At 45.6% G+C, this 17,611-nt stretch overlaps 1 protein-coding gene across 3 annotated transcripts in view; it reads right to left on the reverse strand.

Annotated features, from left to right (window-relative positions):
• Positions 1-8,374: 8,374 nt before the first annotated feature.
• DOK5 (docking protein 5) overlaps positions 8,375-17,611 on the reverse strand; it is a 37,592-nt gene continuing 28,355 nt past the window's right edge. For all 3 annotated transcript variants that reach the window (XM_071573039.1, XM_071573037.1, XM_071573038.1), the window contains exons 7-8: positions 12,417-12,537; positions 8,375-9,019 (exon numbers count right to left, since the gene is read on the reverse strand). In XM_071573039.1, coding sequence (XP_071429140.1) covers positions 8,952-9,019; positions 12,417-12,537 — 189 coding nt within the window. In that variant the 3' untranslated portion in view covers positions 8,375-8,951. The remainder of the gene's footprint in view (positions 9,020-12,416; positions 12,538-17,611) is intronic.

Below are 17,611 nucleotides of genomic sequence, written 5' to 3' on the forward strand. Positions count from 1 at the left end.
AGTTTAGACCCTGCCACCACCATCTGCATTACAGTGTTGTTCTTTCTGGGGAAGTTTTGACCTTTAATTTGAGACAAAAATTTTTAAAAATGAAAGAAAATCCCTTTTTTATGATGAAGTGGAGCACTTCAATATTACCAAACATTTACTGTCTCTCTAATCTCTAAAATAATTCTTTTTCCTCGATATTTTTATCCTTGATAGTTCCAGAGTTCTCAGAGGACCAGGGAATTGGGAGTGGGCCTGGGCAAGGCTGGGTGTTCATCTGTGATGGATTTGTGCAAGGTCAGCCCTGAGCAAGGAGCCTCTGGCAGAAAATCCCATCCCCAGGAGGCTGCACTGGGGTTTTAAATGATTCATCTCTGCAAAATGGTGGAGTGTTGGGGAAAGGGGATAAAATACACCAATTAAATCGCAGCCTTTCAAAATATGATGTCACAAGAAGTCACATCCTATTAGAGGAATCAGAAGATAAATGATTGCTGTGGGCTGCTGGAAGAGGCCAGGAGGACATAAAGCTTCCCACACTGTGTGCAAATCGTAGCAGGTGACTTCTTGTGTTGCCTTGCTTCTGCCAAAGTTCTTTGCTAACAAAGAGAAATGCAGCAGAAGACAAATATCACAAAGCCAGAGATGGCAAACAAGTCTTTGCACCAGAGAAAATCAGTAATTTCCAAAAGCAAAAGAGTTTGGGGTTGGTTTTGTGCCACAATCTGTGTGATTCATCCAAACCTGGAGTAAAATTCTCGTTATCTGACTCTGGTTCCAAACACACCAAAGATAAGAAACTCTCGTTTAAGGAAGGGAGAGTTTGGGCTCTGAGATAAAATCAAGGCAGGCTCCTGTTTACAGCACTGTGTGTGCTGAGGCTGCACCACAAAGGGGATGATGAGGCCAAGGCTCCAAAGTTCTCCAGGTGCAGGAAGGAGGGAAGCAGGATCTTGTTGCCTGGGAATGGCACCTGCACCTGCACTTTGGGAAATGGATGTTTTTAGACCTTGGGGGACTTTTGCACATCTCAGGATAAAAGATGCACCTGGTAGAACTGAAGTGTTGTGACAAAGCTCTTTTTCTTCTTCCATGTCCCACTAAAAGATGCACTGCAGGAATTACACATTTCTGTCATGTCTGGGCTGTGTCCTGCTTTCCATGATTTATACAGCTCAGAGAAGAGTGGCAGCTGTAATTCTGCCTGCCTGGCAGCCTCTAACAAGGACAATGAAAGCACTCTGGGCTCTAAAGAAAATGGTTATTTAATTAATCAACATAAAAACCCCCTTTCCTGCAGCAGCCAGATGGGTTCCAGCATCCTATTTCTCTTCATTCCCTAAATCATCTTCTGGAGAGGGTGTGAGGAAGGTTGAGCACAATTTTATACACCACATAAATAGCAGGGACCAGCTTCCCAGGGCTCTGTGTCCTTCAGGTGCATTGCTGATGGAGTTTCCCACCTACCTTTGCCTACGTGGATCTCTTGGGTGTCCAGCAAAAGGCAATTCATCTCTCAGCCCGTCCCTCTGCAGAAAACTCTTGCTCCTCTTGAAGTTTGTAGGGATTTGATCTCTGAACCCATGGCCATGGTGGGAACTCAAATGCAAATCACAGTCAGCATGTTTGAACAGAACTGTGCTGAAAAATGTTTGATATAAAAAAAGTGCTGATAGCTGCTTAAACTCTGTCTTCCAAGTTGGGAGTCAATCAGATGAGTCCTTAGAAGCCTTTGCTGCACAACTCAACAGGAGGGTTTGCTGGAGGCATTTATTAATGGAGGTATTTATTAATGGCTTTCAAATGAACTTTCAGCAAACAGCACCTTGGGAGCCCCCCTTCAGCCTGGGCTTCAGAAACATTTTGAAATTAAATGTAACAAAACAGACAGCTAGAAAAAGCATTAAAAAAATCCCTCATAGGCAACAGGCTGCAAGGCCATTAAAATTCTGGTCATGGCTGGGAAAGCAGAATACAAAATTTGGAGACAAGGGGGAAAAAACAACTAACAGCAATTTTGAAGAGAATCCCATGTGATTGTGGGAGCATCAGCTGGCTCTGCCTTGGCTGTTGTTTATAGACTCTGCTGTGACCCCTGCCCAGCAGAAATAGAACATAATGAAAGAGCTCTGCCTTCTCCGACAGTGCCAGCCCCATGAAATGAAGGTCTGGGCTGCTCCCCTGAGCTCCTTCTACACCACTCACACTGCACCTTAATCTGCTGTGTTTATAATGCAAAAACTTCAACAGGTTCTTGGAAATTCAGGCAAATCCTGTAAAACAAAGGAATTATGAAGCCAGCAGTCTCCAAAGGGAGACTTAGCACAGTGATACAAGTGTCTGATTTCATGCAACTTCAAATCTCTGAATCAGTATCAGCACATCAAAATCTTTCCTTTACTCTGATGGTGGGCACCAACACATTGCTTTGTGATCTAAAATCTCATTTAATACAATACATCTACCACTGTGTTCTGCGGAAAAAAACATAGAAAAACTGGAAGGAATGATGAAGGTTCCAATCCTTCAGGTGGACTGATCCATCCTGATACCTTTGTGACCAGGCAGTGGGTAAGGGGTGGATTTCAATGCTCTTCAGTAAACCCTATTCCATCCCTTGAAAACATGAATTAGAACATACCACCTGGGCCTATGAAAACTAATTTTTTAGGTATTTAGCCATGAGTTCTAAGGATCAGGCCCATGTTACTGCAGTTCTAGATAAACATGTGAGCTTCAGACTGAAGAGAAAATCTGTTCTCAAGGCTGGTGAATGTGCTGGTTCAACCTGTGCACCTGGTTCTGCTGCAAATGAAGACACACGTCAAAAAAGACCACTGAGCAAGTAAAGAAATAAAACAAAAGCAATCAGAGTGTATCAAGCCTTCAAGATAATTAAACTCTAATTAAACACTGTTCTCACTTTGAACCACAGATCACACAATTTGAAGCAATTTTCCACAGGGATTTGACAGTCTCGTGTGGCAAAGGAAAAGCAACTTCCAATTGATTTTGTTTCACTCTGTAAGGAAGTAAATTGAGTAATACATGGGGTAAACAAATGCTAGAAATAACAGACCCTCCCCAAACAAAGACAAATGAATTTTTATTTTATATATTGTTGCTCCAGGTGGACCCTGGCCTTGGATCAATCCTTCCTGACTCACTGCAAAAGGTCAGCAAAGGTCTGCCACAGAAATATTTTCCTTGCAAAAACTTGTTTTTTCCAATCCAGCTCTTCATTTGGCTTACACAAGGCTGTCAGTTTGCTGGGATTTATGTGGACATCCCTCCCTCAGAGCCACCCTGGGTCCTCCTTGCTGCCTGGATCCAGGAGCATTCCAGTGTCTCAACACATGGAGTTGCTGTAAGTCTACACCCACTACAATTAAAAGACCCATGAAAGTCTGGCCTGGACTTCATTTTGAGACAAACACATGAAGAAAAGGGCAAGTTACTCATGAGCACCCTGAGGACTCCAGAGCAGAGCTCCTGAGCAGCTCCAGCTGGGACAGGTCCCTCCAACTCCTTACCTTTCACAGCTGGCAGAGCAGTTTTACATCTCATTTTGTCACCTTTTCCCTTCCTGCACTGCAGAACAGCATTTATGTGTTTCATTTATGCTAAATGTAAGTACACTTTCATTTTACTGACTGTGCCAGAAATAGAGCTCACTCACACCTCATTAATACTGTCTGGCTTTCAGCTGAGTCATTTCACCTCATGGAGAAATAAGTCTTTATGCAACTATTTACTTCAGTTTTATGGACAATATATTCCAAAAGGATGCACTGCCTTCAGCACCACAGGTTTTCTATATCATTTGTTCTCTCATATGGAAAATAATCTTGATTCAGTCAAAAGGAAGCAATAAATCATATTAGCAAGTGAATTTCTCTTGTTTCTCTTCTATAACATATTTTATTCAGTTGTCTCAAAGTACAGACAATTATCTGATTAGAAGCTGTAATTTGGTAAAGGCACGATTTCAGACTACACATAAAGAGCATGTTCACCTCCGAGGTGGGAAATGCCACATTTGGGAAGTTCATAGCAGAATATGAAAGTAGAGGACAGAAGGTTAGGGAAAGTCAGCCTGGAAATCTGCGAGACAACACTCAGGCAGCTGGCAGATTTTAACTGTGGCTGGGGTGCAATTCCACAAGAAAAAACCCAAACCAAAAGCACCTGAATGAGCACAGGTAATTAAAGTCTCATTTTTATGTGTCCTTTAAAGGATAATTTGTCCAGTAGGACCAGAGGTCTTCTCCGTTCTCTTTTATGTGGTCCTTATCCTATTGTTCCTGAAAATGGCAGGACTGTTCCTACATGAGCATCCTGGGGACTCTTGATTGTGGCTATGCCATTCTTGTTGTTAGATGTGGAAAATCAAGTATCACAATTCCAGAAGGGTTGGGAGGGACCTTAAAGTTCATCCAGTTTCACCCCCTGCCATGGGCAGGAACACCTTCAGCTGTCCCAGGTTGCTCCAAGCCCTGTCCAACCTGGCCTTGGACACTTCCAGGGATGGGGCAGCCACAGCTTCTCTGGGCAAGCTGTGATGTAGGAAATCCAGCCTGGACTGGGAATAGAGTCTGTGCCAAAAACTGGGCCAGTGTAGACAATGCCAGTCTCCTCACCTGAGCACATAAAATTCTTCTGTTAGCCAGAGAGCCCTTCTGGCACAACCCACAGGTTCCCTTTGGTCCCAGTGATAGGGAAGCGAGGAGGTTGCCACAAAGTAGGTAAAACCAGCATGAGGTATTTTGGGGGCTTCACCTCTAATCCCTGGGTTCAGGGGGTCAGGAGCACTGAGCAGGGACATGGGAAGGAGCTGCTCCCATTTCCATTCCCATTCCCATCCAAGGTTGGGATTCCCATTCCCCAAGGCTGGGATTCCCACTCCTGTCCAAGACTGGAATTCCCATTCCCAGGCCAAGGCTGGCATTCCCATTCTCAGGCCAAGGCTGGCATTCCCATTCCTAGGCCAAGGCTGCCATTCCCATTCCCAGGACAAGGCTGGCATTCCTGTTCCCCAAGGCTGGCATTCCCATTCCCAGGACAAGGCTGGCATTCCCATTCTCAGGCCAAGGCTGGCATTCCCATTCCCAGGCCAAGGCTGCCATTCCGTTCCCAGGACAAGGCTGGCATTCCCATTCCCAGGCCAAGGCTGGCATCCCATGGCAGACACTGGCATCGCGCCGCTCCAGTGGCTCCAGGAAACAGCCCTGACAACCAGAGCCAAACAGACTCCCAGATACTTTCGTTAATCCTTCCTATATTTGTCCCGTTCTGTGGCTGGAAAGCCCGGAATTCATTTCACCAGAAAGACTGTAACTTCTTTTCCTTTGTTGTTTTGTTTGGGGTTTTTCGATGGCTTAGAGCAAATCAACACCTTGCTCTTTTTATCTCTAAGATTTCCAGAGTGTTTAAACACAGGATAGCTGGGAAAACACTTCTATACAAACCCAAGCAGCCTGAATGCCTCAGCTTCTAAATCCCTTTTTTTGGCTTGTCCAGAGATAAAAGAACCCCCAGGCTAAACACTATGGAGAAAGCCACAAAGTAAACCTTTTCCTGGCAAGTTTATTTGCTGGCATTTGTAAATCCATAGAGGAAGTGTCAAGCAATCAATATAGCCCAGGTTTAGGTTCTAATTAAAGCCTCCTGTTTGAAAACAGCTTTTCCTCAAACACTACGGGGCTACTGGTAGTGATAGAATATTCCCAAAAAAATAAGAGAATGGTTCATTAGTGTTTGTGGAAAGAGAAGATCAATGTGCCCTTGTGAAAGTTAATGAACCCACAGAAATCCCACACCCTGACCCCTGCTGCCCATGCCTGAGGCTGCAGGATTGTTATGCACTCACTGGAATTGCTCAGCAACAGGACTCAGATACAGCTCTGATTGAATTAATTTTATCTGTGTGATTACCTAAATTAATGGCATTCTGGCTGCAAGTCACAAACTTCAAGAAATGCTTCTCTGCTTAAACATTAATGATGCTTTTCTGCTGCAAGGTGTGAGCGAAGGAAACCTGAACACCAACACTTGTAAGAATAAGCATTAACAGCACTACAAGCATGAAAAATAAAGCTCTTTCACTCAAATGCTAAAACAACCCACTTAAATCACTGCCCTCCCTCATGGAGGAAAAAGTGTTTTGTAACATTTTGGTCAAGTAGAAAATGGAAGATCTCCTTTATTAAAGAAAAAAATACACAAAAGTTTTGAACTGGGATGAAAATACCTTGAAGTCTTGAGTGCCTTTTGGTGAGTCCTTGTGAGATTCCATGGGAATATAAAATGGAACTGGAGAGGATGTTCCTCTCAGCAGCACCAGCATTTACAGCACTTACATTCCCCTGAGTGCTGGTTAGATAATGGCATTTACATTCTGTTACCTGTAATAGAAACATCTACAAAAAAGGAACATAATTGGAATTCTTGACATTAGATTTTTTTTCCCCCTAACACACTCGATTCCAAGATTAGCCTTTTAAGATCATTATTCACCAAGTTCTGCTGCAGTCTGGACCTCCTCCCTCTCCCCACTGTGCTATGAGCAGTTTGCTGGTTCATTCCGGCTCAAAAGCCAGAACTTTCCTTAGCATGGATTTGAAAGTGGGGTCAGCAGCTCAATTCTTTCTCTCTGATCCCTCCCTCTCTTCAGCCCCAAAACATATTCTTCCATCTGCAGTTATGACCTGCAGCTTGGCCACTAGTCTTTTGTGGGATGAAAGGGGCCAGGGTGGGCCATTTCTGCCAGATCTTGTGTTACCAAGAGCTGTATGAATGGGAGAGGTTACCCAGAGCCAAGGACCTGCTCCTCAGGATGACTCTGCACAACACTTACAAAAGTTCTCTGGGAAGCCCTGTGGATGTTCAAGGAAGAATAAGGTTGAAGGATATAAAAGGCCATGCTGGAATTCAGTGGAGCAGTTGAAACCAGTCTATAAAATTGTTATTGTCCTTTTTACACACAGCACAAGCTCCAAGGAGCCTCTGTGAAGGCCTGGGAACATGGAGGGGCAGACACTGAAGAAAAACAGCTCTGAACACCCAGCCCTCCAAAGGGGTTTGCAACACATTTTCTGAAGTACAGCTCTTCAGACAGGGCACAGCTCAGGTGCCTGGAGATTTCCACTCCAGTTCAGCATCTCTGCACTGGTGTACCAGGTACCATGGGCACCCAACGGGCACAAACAGCATGACCACACCAGTGCTGCACACACACACTCTGCTGTGCAGACTCAACATCCTGGCCCCAAACCAGGGAAGCTCCTTCCCTTGCCACAAAGCCATTAACTCCAGGAGCAGCAAACTCTCTCACTTCCCTCAGCCAATGATGTTGGTAACTGAGCCAGCAATGATGCAAGCACAACTTCATCTGTTGGTACCAGAAATTAAAACAAAGTAACTTCTTGATATCAGGTCATACACACACAGTAATTCAAAGCAAAGTTACTTTTAGGCCATTTTTCCATCTTTCACAGGCAGTTTCACTAGAAAGAATAATGTCAGAACTAGTTGATTTAATGACCCTTCATTTAAAGGCCAGGGTTAGAGGGGGTTTTTTTGTCTTCTTTGTAATTGGACTGTTCAAGTACAGATAGTCCTGCTGTATCAATCACTGCATGAGTGAAAGGTGAATAAAAGCACTTACTGCACTGTCATATCCATGATAAAACAACAGATGCTGCCAGCTCTAAAGGGAATACATTAGCAGAAGCAAACCTGAAAGATAAAGGCCCATTAGTCATAACATGCCTTTCAATCACTTATTTATGTTAGCAGTTCAGCTTGGAAATAAAGTGAACATAATCCTTATTTACAATAAATTAGGCTTATCTTTGCACTATGGTGTTCCTCAAACAAGGATGGCATATTGATTTTTTCCCTTCAGAAACACATTTACCTTCACCACACTCAGGGTTTGCTTCCCCAAGAGCCTCCCTCACCTCCAGTTCTATTACTACAACCCTCCTGAATGTAGAAACCCAACATCTTACCTTTATTCCAGTGTTTTACTTCACAGTTGATAATATGGTTATTAAACTGGGAGGTCCTAAGCCCAAACCAGCCAAAACCAGACCTTACTGGAGTGACTGGTTACTTCAGGATGCTGTAACAAACAGGTTGAATTGACTTGGAAACATCTGCTCCTTCCTTATTCCTGGAGAGAAATTCTGGTTAGTAGAGGAAAGTAAAGACATGAGAGAGCACACATTGCTTTCCCAGGACACCCAACAAGTGGTTGTGTGGCTCTGGATGCTGAGAGAGATCCTCAGCAAACCCTCCTCCATCCTTCCTTCTACTCCCCCAGTGCCTCCACAGGAGCTGTTTGTGATGCTGACAGTGATGACAAAAAGCACTGCACCACAAATTAAGGGGACTCTTTTATTTTAAACGTTTACAGAGATGGAAATAAATACAAGAAAGAGAAGATAGAGAGGGTGCTTTGAAAAGAAATCAATCAAGTCTTCATCAGGCTTCAAACAGGAAAAAATTGTATCCAATAGCTGCTTAAAACTGGCCACCATTCCAAAGCCAAGGATTAGATTAACAATAATGTAAATAATAAAGATAAGCATTGCCACAGACAAGGGGAACAGAGCAGTGAACACACAGCTGTAAAGGACAGAAGGGAACCACACCACCACAGGAGAGTCTCATGTATTTACAGCATACCTATCATACAAAATCATTTGGAAGTATTTAGGGAGTGATTTCTTCTCTGTCCAGCTGGAATATATAAAAGATACACTGGAGGGTTTGTTGGGTTTCTTCCTCTCCCCAGTAATAGTTTCTGCTCTCGGCAAAGTTTAAAAAATCCTTTGTATTGTAAGAATTTTTCATCCAAGCTGGACTTCTCCACATTTGCATCCTCATCATCATTATCACTGTCATCCACTGGGGCAGTTGGTCAGAGGACAAGAGTTTGTGAAGTTCTTTGCAGTCTTTTATCGATGGTCTGACCCGTAGGTTGGAAAAGTGTCTGTGCGGTGGAGTTTCACTGGGCTGGAAACATCTTCACCAAGTCAGATGCAAAAAAACAAAACAACCCTCAGTAAGACACAGGCACCTCATTCAGTGTTTTGTACAGGACTTCAGATTACAGAATTTTAATTAAACCCATCCCTGCTTCATCTGCTGCTTCCTCTCAGAAACACTCACACTTAGATTTTCTTGACCAATTCCATCAGAACAGAAACTTGTATAAAGAAAATTAATTTAAAACTCTGACTTTGCACCTTACATAAAAACTGTACTTTAGCTCCCAATATTAGCAGCTGATCTTTCCTGACAATAGAGAAGAGGACAAGAACCAATTCAGAAATCACCAGCCCAGGTTGCTCCAAACCCCATCCAGCCTGGCCTTGGACACTTCCAGGGATGGGGCAGCCACAGCCTCTCTGGCAACATCTGCCAGGGCCTGCCCACCCTCACAGAGAACAATTTCTCCCTAAACTCTAGTCTAACCCTGCTCTCTGTCAGTTTGAAGCCATTCCCCTTTGTCCTGTCACTCCAGGCCCTTGGAAATAGTCTCTGTCCATCCTTCTTGTAGTTCCTTCAGGTGCTGGAAAGGCACAGTTAAGTCACTGGAGCCTTCTCCTTTCCAGGCTGAACAACCCCAATTCCCTCAGCCTTTCCCCATAGGAGAGGTGCTCCATCCCTCTGATCAATTTGGTGGCCCAGAATTTGGGAGCCTCATCTAATTAGAGGTGCTGGGGGTACTGCTGAAGTGGGAGCCCTGACTGCTGAACAGCACAAGTCCTCCAGTGTCTCCTAATTCCAGTGCTGGACTGGAAGTCAGGGCTGACTTACTGCACAAAGACTTTCACCTCCTTCTCACAACAACATTCTCTTAAGATCCTGTTGTTCCCATTTTAACACCAAGCTATTTTTCTATATATAAACCAAGTGGTTTGTACCCATACAGTCAATTTATCTCATGTCAGCTCTGAATTAGTGTTTTAATAAAGGGTTCCACAGCTGGGCACAGGGAGCCCAGGGCACTGCCTGTGTCCGAGGGCTGGAGCAGCCCTGGCCCCGTGTGCTAGAGCCTGCCACTAGCAGCTCATCTTCCCATGCCCTAATCTACTGAACAACTGAACAGGCTCTTAATGCTGCTTTGTAATTCATCGCTGCTCTGGTTAACTCGGGCTTTCCATGTGCTGCCTGCCCCCTCTAGTGTTGGAGAAAAGGAACTAGGAAAAGCATCACCTTTTAGGGTTCTTTTTTTTTTTTTTTTAAGTTTTTTTCCTGAAAACCAGAGGACCAGACTAGAATACGGCTACATGTGTTAGGGCTGTAATTTTTAATCACAGATGGTGACATTCATTGTCATGGAGGTGCTAAATTCCACTAGTTATATCTAAAAAATAAAATAACTACCATCTTGAGAAACAACCAGTGTCTGAGAGGAGGAGAAAAAGAAATCAAAAAATTAAAACACTCTGAATGTTTTGCAAACCAGGATGTTTAAAAACATGATTTGTCAATGCTTGATATTGGTAAATGTTGTTTTCACATCAGTGCCAGAAAACCCTGCCAGCTCCTGAGGTCTCCTCCTCAGCACAGGTTTACCTGTGGGTTTTTTTGGACCAGGGATGCTCCTGGGTGCAGCACATATCTGAGGTTTCCTGCTAAGCACAAGTTGGGGTTATTTTGCTCCTGGGTGCAGCACACATCAGCCCTGACCATCAGGGATGACACAGAAATAACTCACACCCTGATGGCCAAGCTGGGCTTCGCTTTCTACTGGCCTGATGGTGAAGGGAAACTGTTTCAGTCCATCAGTCCACTAAGAGAAGCTGTGGCTGCCTCATCCCTGGAAGCGTCCAAGGCCAGGCTGGTCAGGGTTTGGAGCAACCTGTAATAGTGGAAGGTGTCCCTGCCCATGGCAGGGGGCTGGAATTAGATGATCTTTAAGGTTCTTTCTAATCCAGGTCATTCCACAATTCTATGACTTCTGGCATCCAAATGCTTAATCAAGTTCATCATCCATTCCATATGTTATGAAAGAAAGTTATAGCAGGTTCTGGCTCCCTCCTCTCAACACTCCAGGCTGCTGCATTCTCTTAAGGGTTTAGCCCATCTCCTGCTGGCTTTTCCAACTCCCTAACTCCCAGCTCCTCGATACCCACCGTTGCACCACCACTAACTCAGCCAATCTAAGGATCTTATGGTGAGAGTGTGCTTGAAATATGGGGGGGTTTAATTCTGAAAACACACGTGACTACGTGATGCTGACTGTGGTGTGAGGACCAGCAGCTCCTACTCCAGGTGCCTCTGGGGAAACCAGCACAAAGCATCAGTCATACACATCAGGTTGCTGCCACGTACACTCTCTCAGGAGACTGAAGTTCAGATGTGAAACATGCTCTGAAATACTCTGGGGCAGAGATGTTCCCCTGACAGCCACCCTGCCTGCAGGAGCAGCAGGGTTCCTCCCACCCCTTCCAGACACTCAGGAACCACTAGATGTCCCTTGGAGACCATGGTCAGACCACTGGGGAGCATCCCTCCCTCTCTGCAGCCCGGGGAGGTGCTCAGGCATGAGCGGCCTGAGCTGTGCTGCCCCTTGGGCTGGCAGCAAGGAGGGGATGTGGAGGAGACACCTGCCCAGCCTCAGGCCATGCTACAATGCACGGTGGCAGCACAGCAGCTGCTCAAGAAACAGCTTTATAGAATTACTTATCACAGTCATTTCCTTTTACTTTCCCTAATTCAGCTGTTTTTAAGGATGTTGCTGTTTTGGTTGAATGTTAGCAAGTACTCACAATGAATAATGAAGGCTGCATGGCTCTTAGCACCAGGCAGGCTCCAAAGGGGAGGGAGCCAAAGGGGTTTGTGTCTGGCAAAACCTCAGTGTTTGGTAGCAGAAAGAACTGGGCACATTTGGTAACTGGCCATCCTGTAGAAATGGTCAGAAAACCTAACAAATGAAGGCTTCCTCTCCAATGGGAAGCAAGAAGAGGTGACCCTTCTGAGGACAACCTCTCTGCCAAATTCTCCATCCCATGAAGGTTTTGCGAGCTCTCTGTGTGTAAAACTCTCCCATCACTCTGGCTGTTGATACAACAGATATTTCACCTGCAATATTTCTCTGTTTGGGCGAAAGAGGGCATTGCTTACAGAGGGACAGGATGGAGGGCACAGTGTGACTTCTCACAGCACAGAGCCTCAAGCCCCAGCTCAGAGCAACATGAGAGCCTCTCAGCACAGTCCCTGGGGTTTGCACCCTCATGTCTGCCCTGCCCTGCCCTGCCCAGGCTTCAGCAGAGCCTTTCTAACCAAAAGCTGAGTGAAGGCACCACCTCTGCCTCAGCCAGCCAGCCCCTGAATGTCACCCTCTGGTGACACAGGCAGGCAGGGCAGTGAGCCAGCAGTGCCCTGAGCAGTGCCCTGCTGTGCCCCCTTACCTTGCAGGCCGTAGAGCTGCCCCGTGCTGTGCTGCCGGGTGATGTGGTGCCAGTAGGCGCTGCGGGGCAGGGGCACCATGGCACTGAGGGACACAGCGCGCTCGCTCAGCTTCATCTGCAGCTGCAGGGGAGGCAAAAGGATGTGAGGGAGACACTGAAACAGCAAAGCCACCCCCTGCAACAACTTCCACCCAAATAACCAGCACAGCCCCTCCCTCCAGCCCTCCCTCTGCCCCCCTCCACGGGCAGCAATGCCTAACGGGGTTAGTCTCCACAGCAGCAGGGACTAACTGGGTTAGTCTCCACGGGCACACACCATGGGTTAGGAGGCCAGGCTGCTGTTGCACCACCACAGCTCACCTTGGTGCTCCCCTGGTCCTGGGCAAGCCCTGCTTCCCCCAAGGGGAGCGCTACCCCAAGCAGCTGGAACAGAAACCAGGCATCAGCAGAAGGCAGGACAGTGCTGGGATGTTCCCCCTTCACCAGCACAGCCAGCAGAGGGGCTTCCCAGCTACACCAGCAACTTCCCACAGCTAAATACAACCCCAGCACACTGAGAACCTGACTGGATACGTTTCATGTGTGAGGACAAGTTGTTCTTGTCAGTTTTGAGACACTTTATATTCATCTCCCCTCTCCTACGGTCGAGGAACATGCCAGCTGGATGGCACAGCAGTCCAACACGAGAGCCTTCACCCAGACTCCCTGAAGGAGCAGCACATCCAAGTGTGCTCAGGAGAGCACGTGGGCTGCAGTGCATGGCTGGGAGTCCCATCTCACACTTCCCCCTCCATAAAGGGCCTTCAGCTGCATTTTTTTACATAATCACAGCCCCTTGCTATTTATACTGCATTTAACACCAAAAATCATGACAAATACATATCATTTAACATAGAAATACTGACTACTTTAAGGCTTTTTTTCTTTTATGAATTCATTAAGATGTATGTACAAGCTGATAAAAATATTCAGATTTTATCATAAGCTTCAGAATAACCCTGAGATAAGCTCAGATGGTTAAAGCCTGGTGCTAATAAAGCCAAGTTTGTAGGTTTGATTCCTATATGGATGATTCACTGAAGAGCTGGACTTTATGATCCTTGTGGGTCCCCTCCAACCCAGAATAATCTGCGAACTCTGAGAATGTAGCTAAAATTCTCTTCCCAAAGCTCATTCAAACATACCAAGACTGCACTAGACTTTTCTATTCTATGAAGATAGTTTTTTAAAAAACATTAAATTTTTCATTTTAGTTTCACAGAACCAGAGGTGAAAGAACTTTTTACAAGAAAACCAGTACATTTTGGAGCAAAGCAAGCACAGAAAAGAGGTGAGGGCTGGATGTATCCAAAGAGACCAAGTTATTCAGAGGTGCCTTCTACCTCCAACCTCCTCTCTGTGCAGTGGAAGCCTGTGATGTGAAGGTAAAACTAAACCAACCCAAACCCAGCTAGAGTCCTGCTCTGAAAACACCCACCACCTCCACATCAGCTGGATGTGAATCACTGCAGCAGGTGCCACCTACACCATGTTTATCTCAGCTCCTCTGCAGTGCCACCACACACACCTGGGCACCGTGGAAACAACCAACCAGGGGTGTTGGACAGGGAATTCCAATCAGCTCTGTGGGATGGCGTTTCTCAGCTGTAGGTGTCTCTTTTGGAGGTTTCATTTACTGGTAACTTGGGCAGAGAGCTAAGACAGCTTGAGCAATAGTTCAGCTGTCTGCAGGAGACCAAACCCAACAGGCTTTTTTGGGAGGAAAAACCAGAGACACAGCCAGAGAACAACTAAATAATGACACAGCAAAGGGCCTGAACTCAATCAGCAGGGAAAGGTTAAAAACCCCAGAGCTGAAGATAAGAATGAGTGTGTTCTGTGCTGAATACACAGCATCTCATCAAACCACCCCGGAGCACGAGCACAGCGGCTTTAATGGGCATTGATTCCATTGCCACAATTAACCTGCTGCATCTCTGTGCCAACATCATGGGCAGGGATAATTTGCTAATGCCCTGGCTCTGTGCCACAGGAGCACCCAGATCTGGGAGAGGGTCCCACAGCTGGCACTGACATGCTGGAGCACGCCTGGGGACAGGCTGGACATGCAGCTCCACACATCATTAACACAACTAATAAACTGATAACCAGAGGGCACCACATCTTCACCCTCATCTGCTTGTGCTCAAAGGAGGGGGGAGAATGAACCTGAATATGGATCAGCAGCCCCAGAGAGACTCAAACACAGCACCCTGCACATAAAACAGGCAGCAAGTGATGCTCGGTCACATTTAAACCCGCCCAGCAAAGATGGGAGAAGCTGTGAGGGACAACCCAAAGCCACCCCACAGCTCTGGTGGCTACAAGAGATCCATGGAGGAAGGGGATGGAGCACTCCCAGCCAATGCCAGGAGCAGCCAGGGAGCTGCTGTGCCACCTCCTGACACTTCTTGTCACCTGGATGGTGACACCAGCTCTGGACCAGACACAGGGTGTTGGTTCCCATAAGTCCTGTGGCTCAGGGAGGAAAGACTATGTATTTTCTTTCTTGGATCCCACCTTAACAAATGGCCAAAATTGCATTAAAAATTATAAAAATTATGAAAAAGTACTGCTAAAAAAAATAAAAATCAAAACCCTAATAAAAATCCCCTGCATAGCAATGTTCTCTCAGATTATCTGTTTAACATGGCTCTGAAAGGACAGAAAAGAAAGATGATTTAAGATTTGTTAGGTTTGGTTGGTTTCCTCAGGCTGGACAATCCAATTTTCAGATTTTCCAGGATAACTTGCACTTGAAGCAAACCTCTCTCTTGAGACCTCCCTCAGAGAAGACCGCACTCACTGTGGTTTTGAGGGGACTTTCTTCCCAGAGAAGTAGATTCGTGTAAACAACCAAAATCAATCTGAACAATAATTGCTTAAGAAACATTTCTAAGTTCATTACAGGAAAACTACAGGCTGCTCAAGTAATAGAAACAACTTCAGAAGTTAAAGGGCACCAACATATTGCTGCTGTTTTCACTACTCTCCATCTTGCACTAATAGTCAATATTCCAGGAGTTCCTGAGCACATTTACACTCTTAATTCTGAATCTCTGTGGAAGTGGCCAGAGATCACAGAGGCTCCAGTCTGGCCAGGGGCACATCAGATGGAACAAGTGCAAAGTGCCCACTTCAAGAGGGAAGCAGAGCCAGGGAAGGCTGCAGGAAACTGGCTGATAACACCTTTCATGAAGCCCTGAGATTTAGCTGCCAAAACTGGGAAGTTCACAGTTATTATTTCTCAGTGAGATGTCAGGTTGTAATGTCTTTACTAAAGCAACCTGAGGAGAGAGCAGTCAAGTCACAGCACTGCTCCCATCAGTTTTCATGGCAACCAAATACTCCTGAAAATATAACCTGAAGAGGTGTGTCCTTTCCACTGTTTGGCAAGGCCAAAGTGAAAGGAAAGCAACACTTGGACGGGCTGAGTTACCAAATGGCCAGAATGGCTTCATGTCTCACTAAGCCAAGGCAGCTCAGGCATCATTATGCAAAGCCAACTCATTCTTCCCTTTAAAGGAGAAAAAGGAGAGATCTGTGGCTTCACTGAGAAGGAAAACAAGTGAGCCCCAGCTGTGGAAGTGCCCCAGCCTGGCCACAGGGCAGCAGCACAGCAGCAGCACATGGGAGGGTGAGGTTCTGCCCCAGGGACTCACACCCACGTGCCAGCTCAGGAGCCACAGCCAGCTCAGGCACGCACGGAGCCACACACCGCGGGCACAGGCAGGGACTGCCAGGGAGGTGGCAGGCACAGCAGAGCCCACGTCCTCAGCACAGCCTGGCAGCTTCATTTCACTCCAGCAGCAGGGAATATTCAACTCTCTCCTTTTCTTGCACAGGCTGCAGGAGCTCTCAGGTGGGTTAATAAAACCTTCCCCTGAGCCTTGGCTGATCACTCCAGTGCTGTGGCAGTGCTCAGGATTCCAGGAGCAAACAGAAGACACTCAATATAGCCTTCAATTCCCACCACCACATCTACTTTCTTCTGTTACTTACCCTTTCTGTAAATAACAACTCAGGCTTCACTAATGCAAACATTTCACACAGAGTAAGCAATTCTTGGAGACAGAAACAAATACAGACAGCTGAGGATGAAGTGCAAGCCTCTGAAATGAACTCCTTGTTGAGGTGTTCAAATGCAGAAAAAAAATACAGGGAAAATCCATCAATTTGAACAAAGAGGTACTTGATTAATGTTCTGTAATAAGCAGAATAAGCCATGTGAGTTCTACACTGATATAACAGTCCTCTGCCCAAACTCCTAAATCTGAATCCCAGATTTAGAACCTTGAACCCCAGAGAAGCCTCTGAGACTTACTGAGTATTTTGGAACCAGACAACATTTCTGTGGTAGACTTGGGAAACCCGTATTCAGGGGCACATGGAGTCCTCTGAAACAATCACATTCTGCTACCAAATTACAAGACTTTCAGTTCCTCAGAAACATGCTGTTATCCCCTGCTCAGCACTCTAGGGCCTATAAAATTAGATTTAGGGATTGTGTTCCTGAAAAAGCTTTTAGAGGTGCAGCTGCTGCCCATTGGAATCTACAGCAACTCTGCATCTGTGGAGTCTACTGGCACTTGTAAGATGGAAACTTTACCATACAGCATCAGACATCATCTATTAAAGATGCTGTGTCATAAATGCAAAGCCAACAGAAATCACCTGTAAACATATTCACTGCTGTTTCAGGACTGATCCCTGCTGTTGGAAAATGAAGTTGTGCCCTCAACAGGTCACTCAACCACTTCTGATCCTGGTGGGCTGCAAATGTTAGTTATGCTGACCTAGCCTGGGTTAATTTTAATCTGCTTAATTTAGTCACTCTCGAGCACTTATATCATCTACCCATCTGTCTCAATGTGGGATATTTTTGAACTACAACTCCTTTCATTAACTAAAAGATCCTTGATTTTAAACAAACCAAACCAAGCAATGATGGTGGAAGAACAAAAGAAAACCAAGTATTTAAAACAGTTTGTTCCCTTCTCCATCCCCTCAACATCCACTCTCATCTTTTCTTAAGTTTCCATAAGTAGCAATGAAATTTTCTGTTTCATCCCAGCTGGTTCATCCAATTAATACTGGAATAAATCATTACTACAACTTATCCCTGAAACCAAGAGAGAATTCCTGAAAGCATTAGG

The sequence above is a fragment of the Pithys albifrons genome, chromosome 18 (assembly GCF_047495875.1).
Source record: "Pithys albifrons albifrons isolate INPA30051 chromosome 18, PitAlb_v1, whole genome shotgun sequence".
Lineage (NCBI taxonomy): Eukaryota > Metazoa > Chordata > Aves > Passeriformes > Thamnophilidae > Pithys > Pithys albifrons.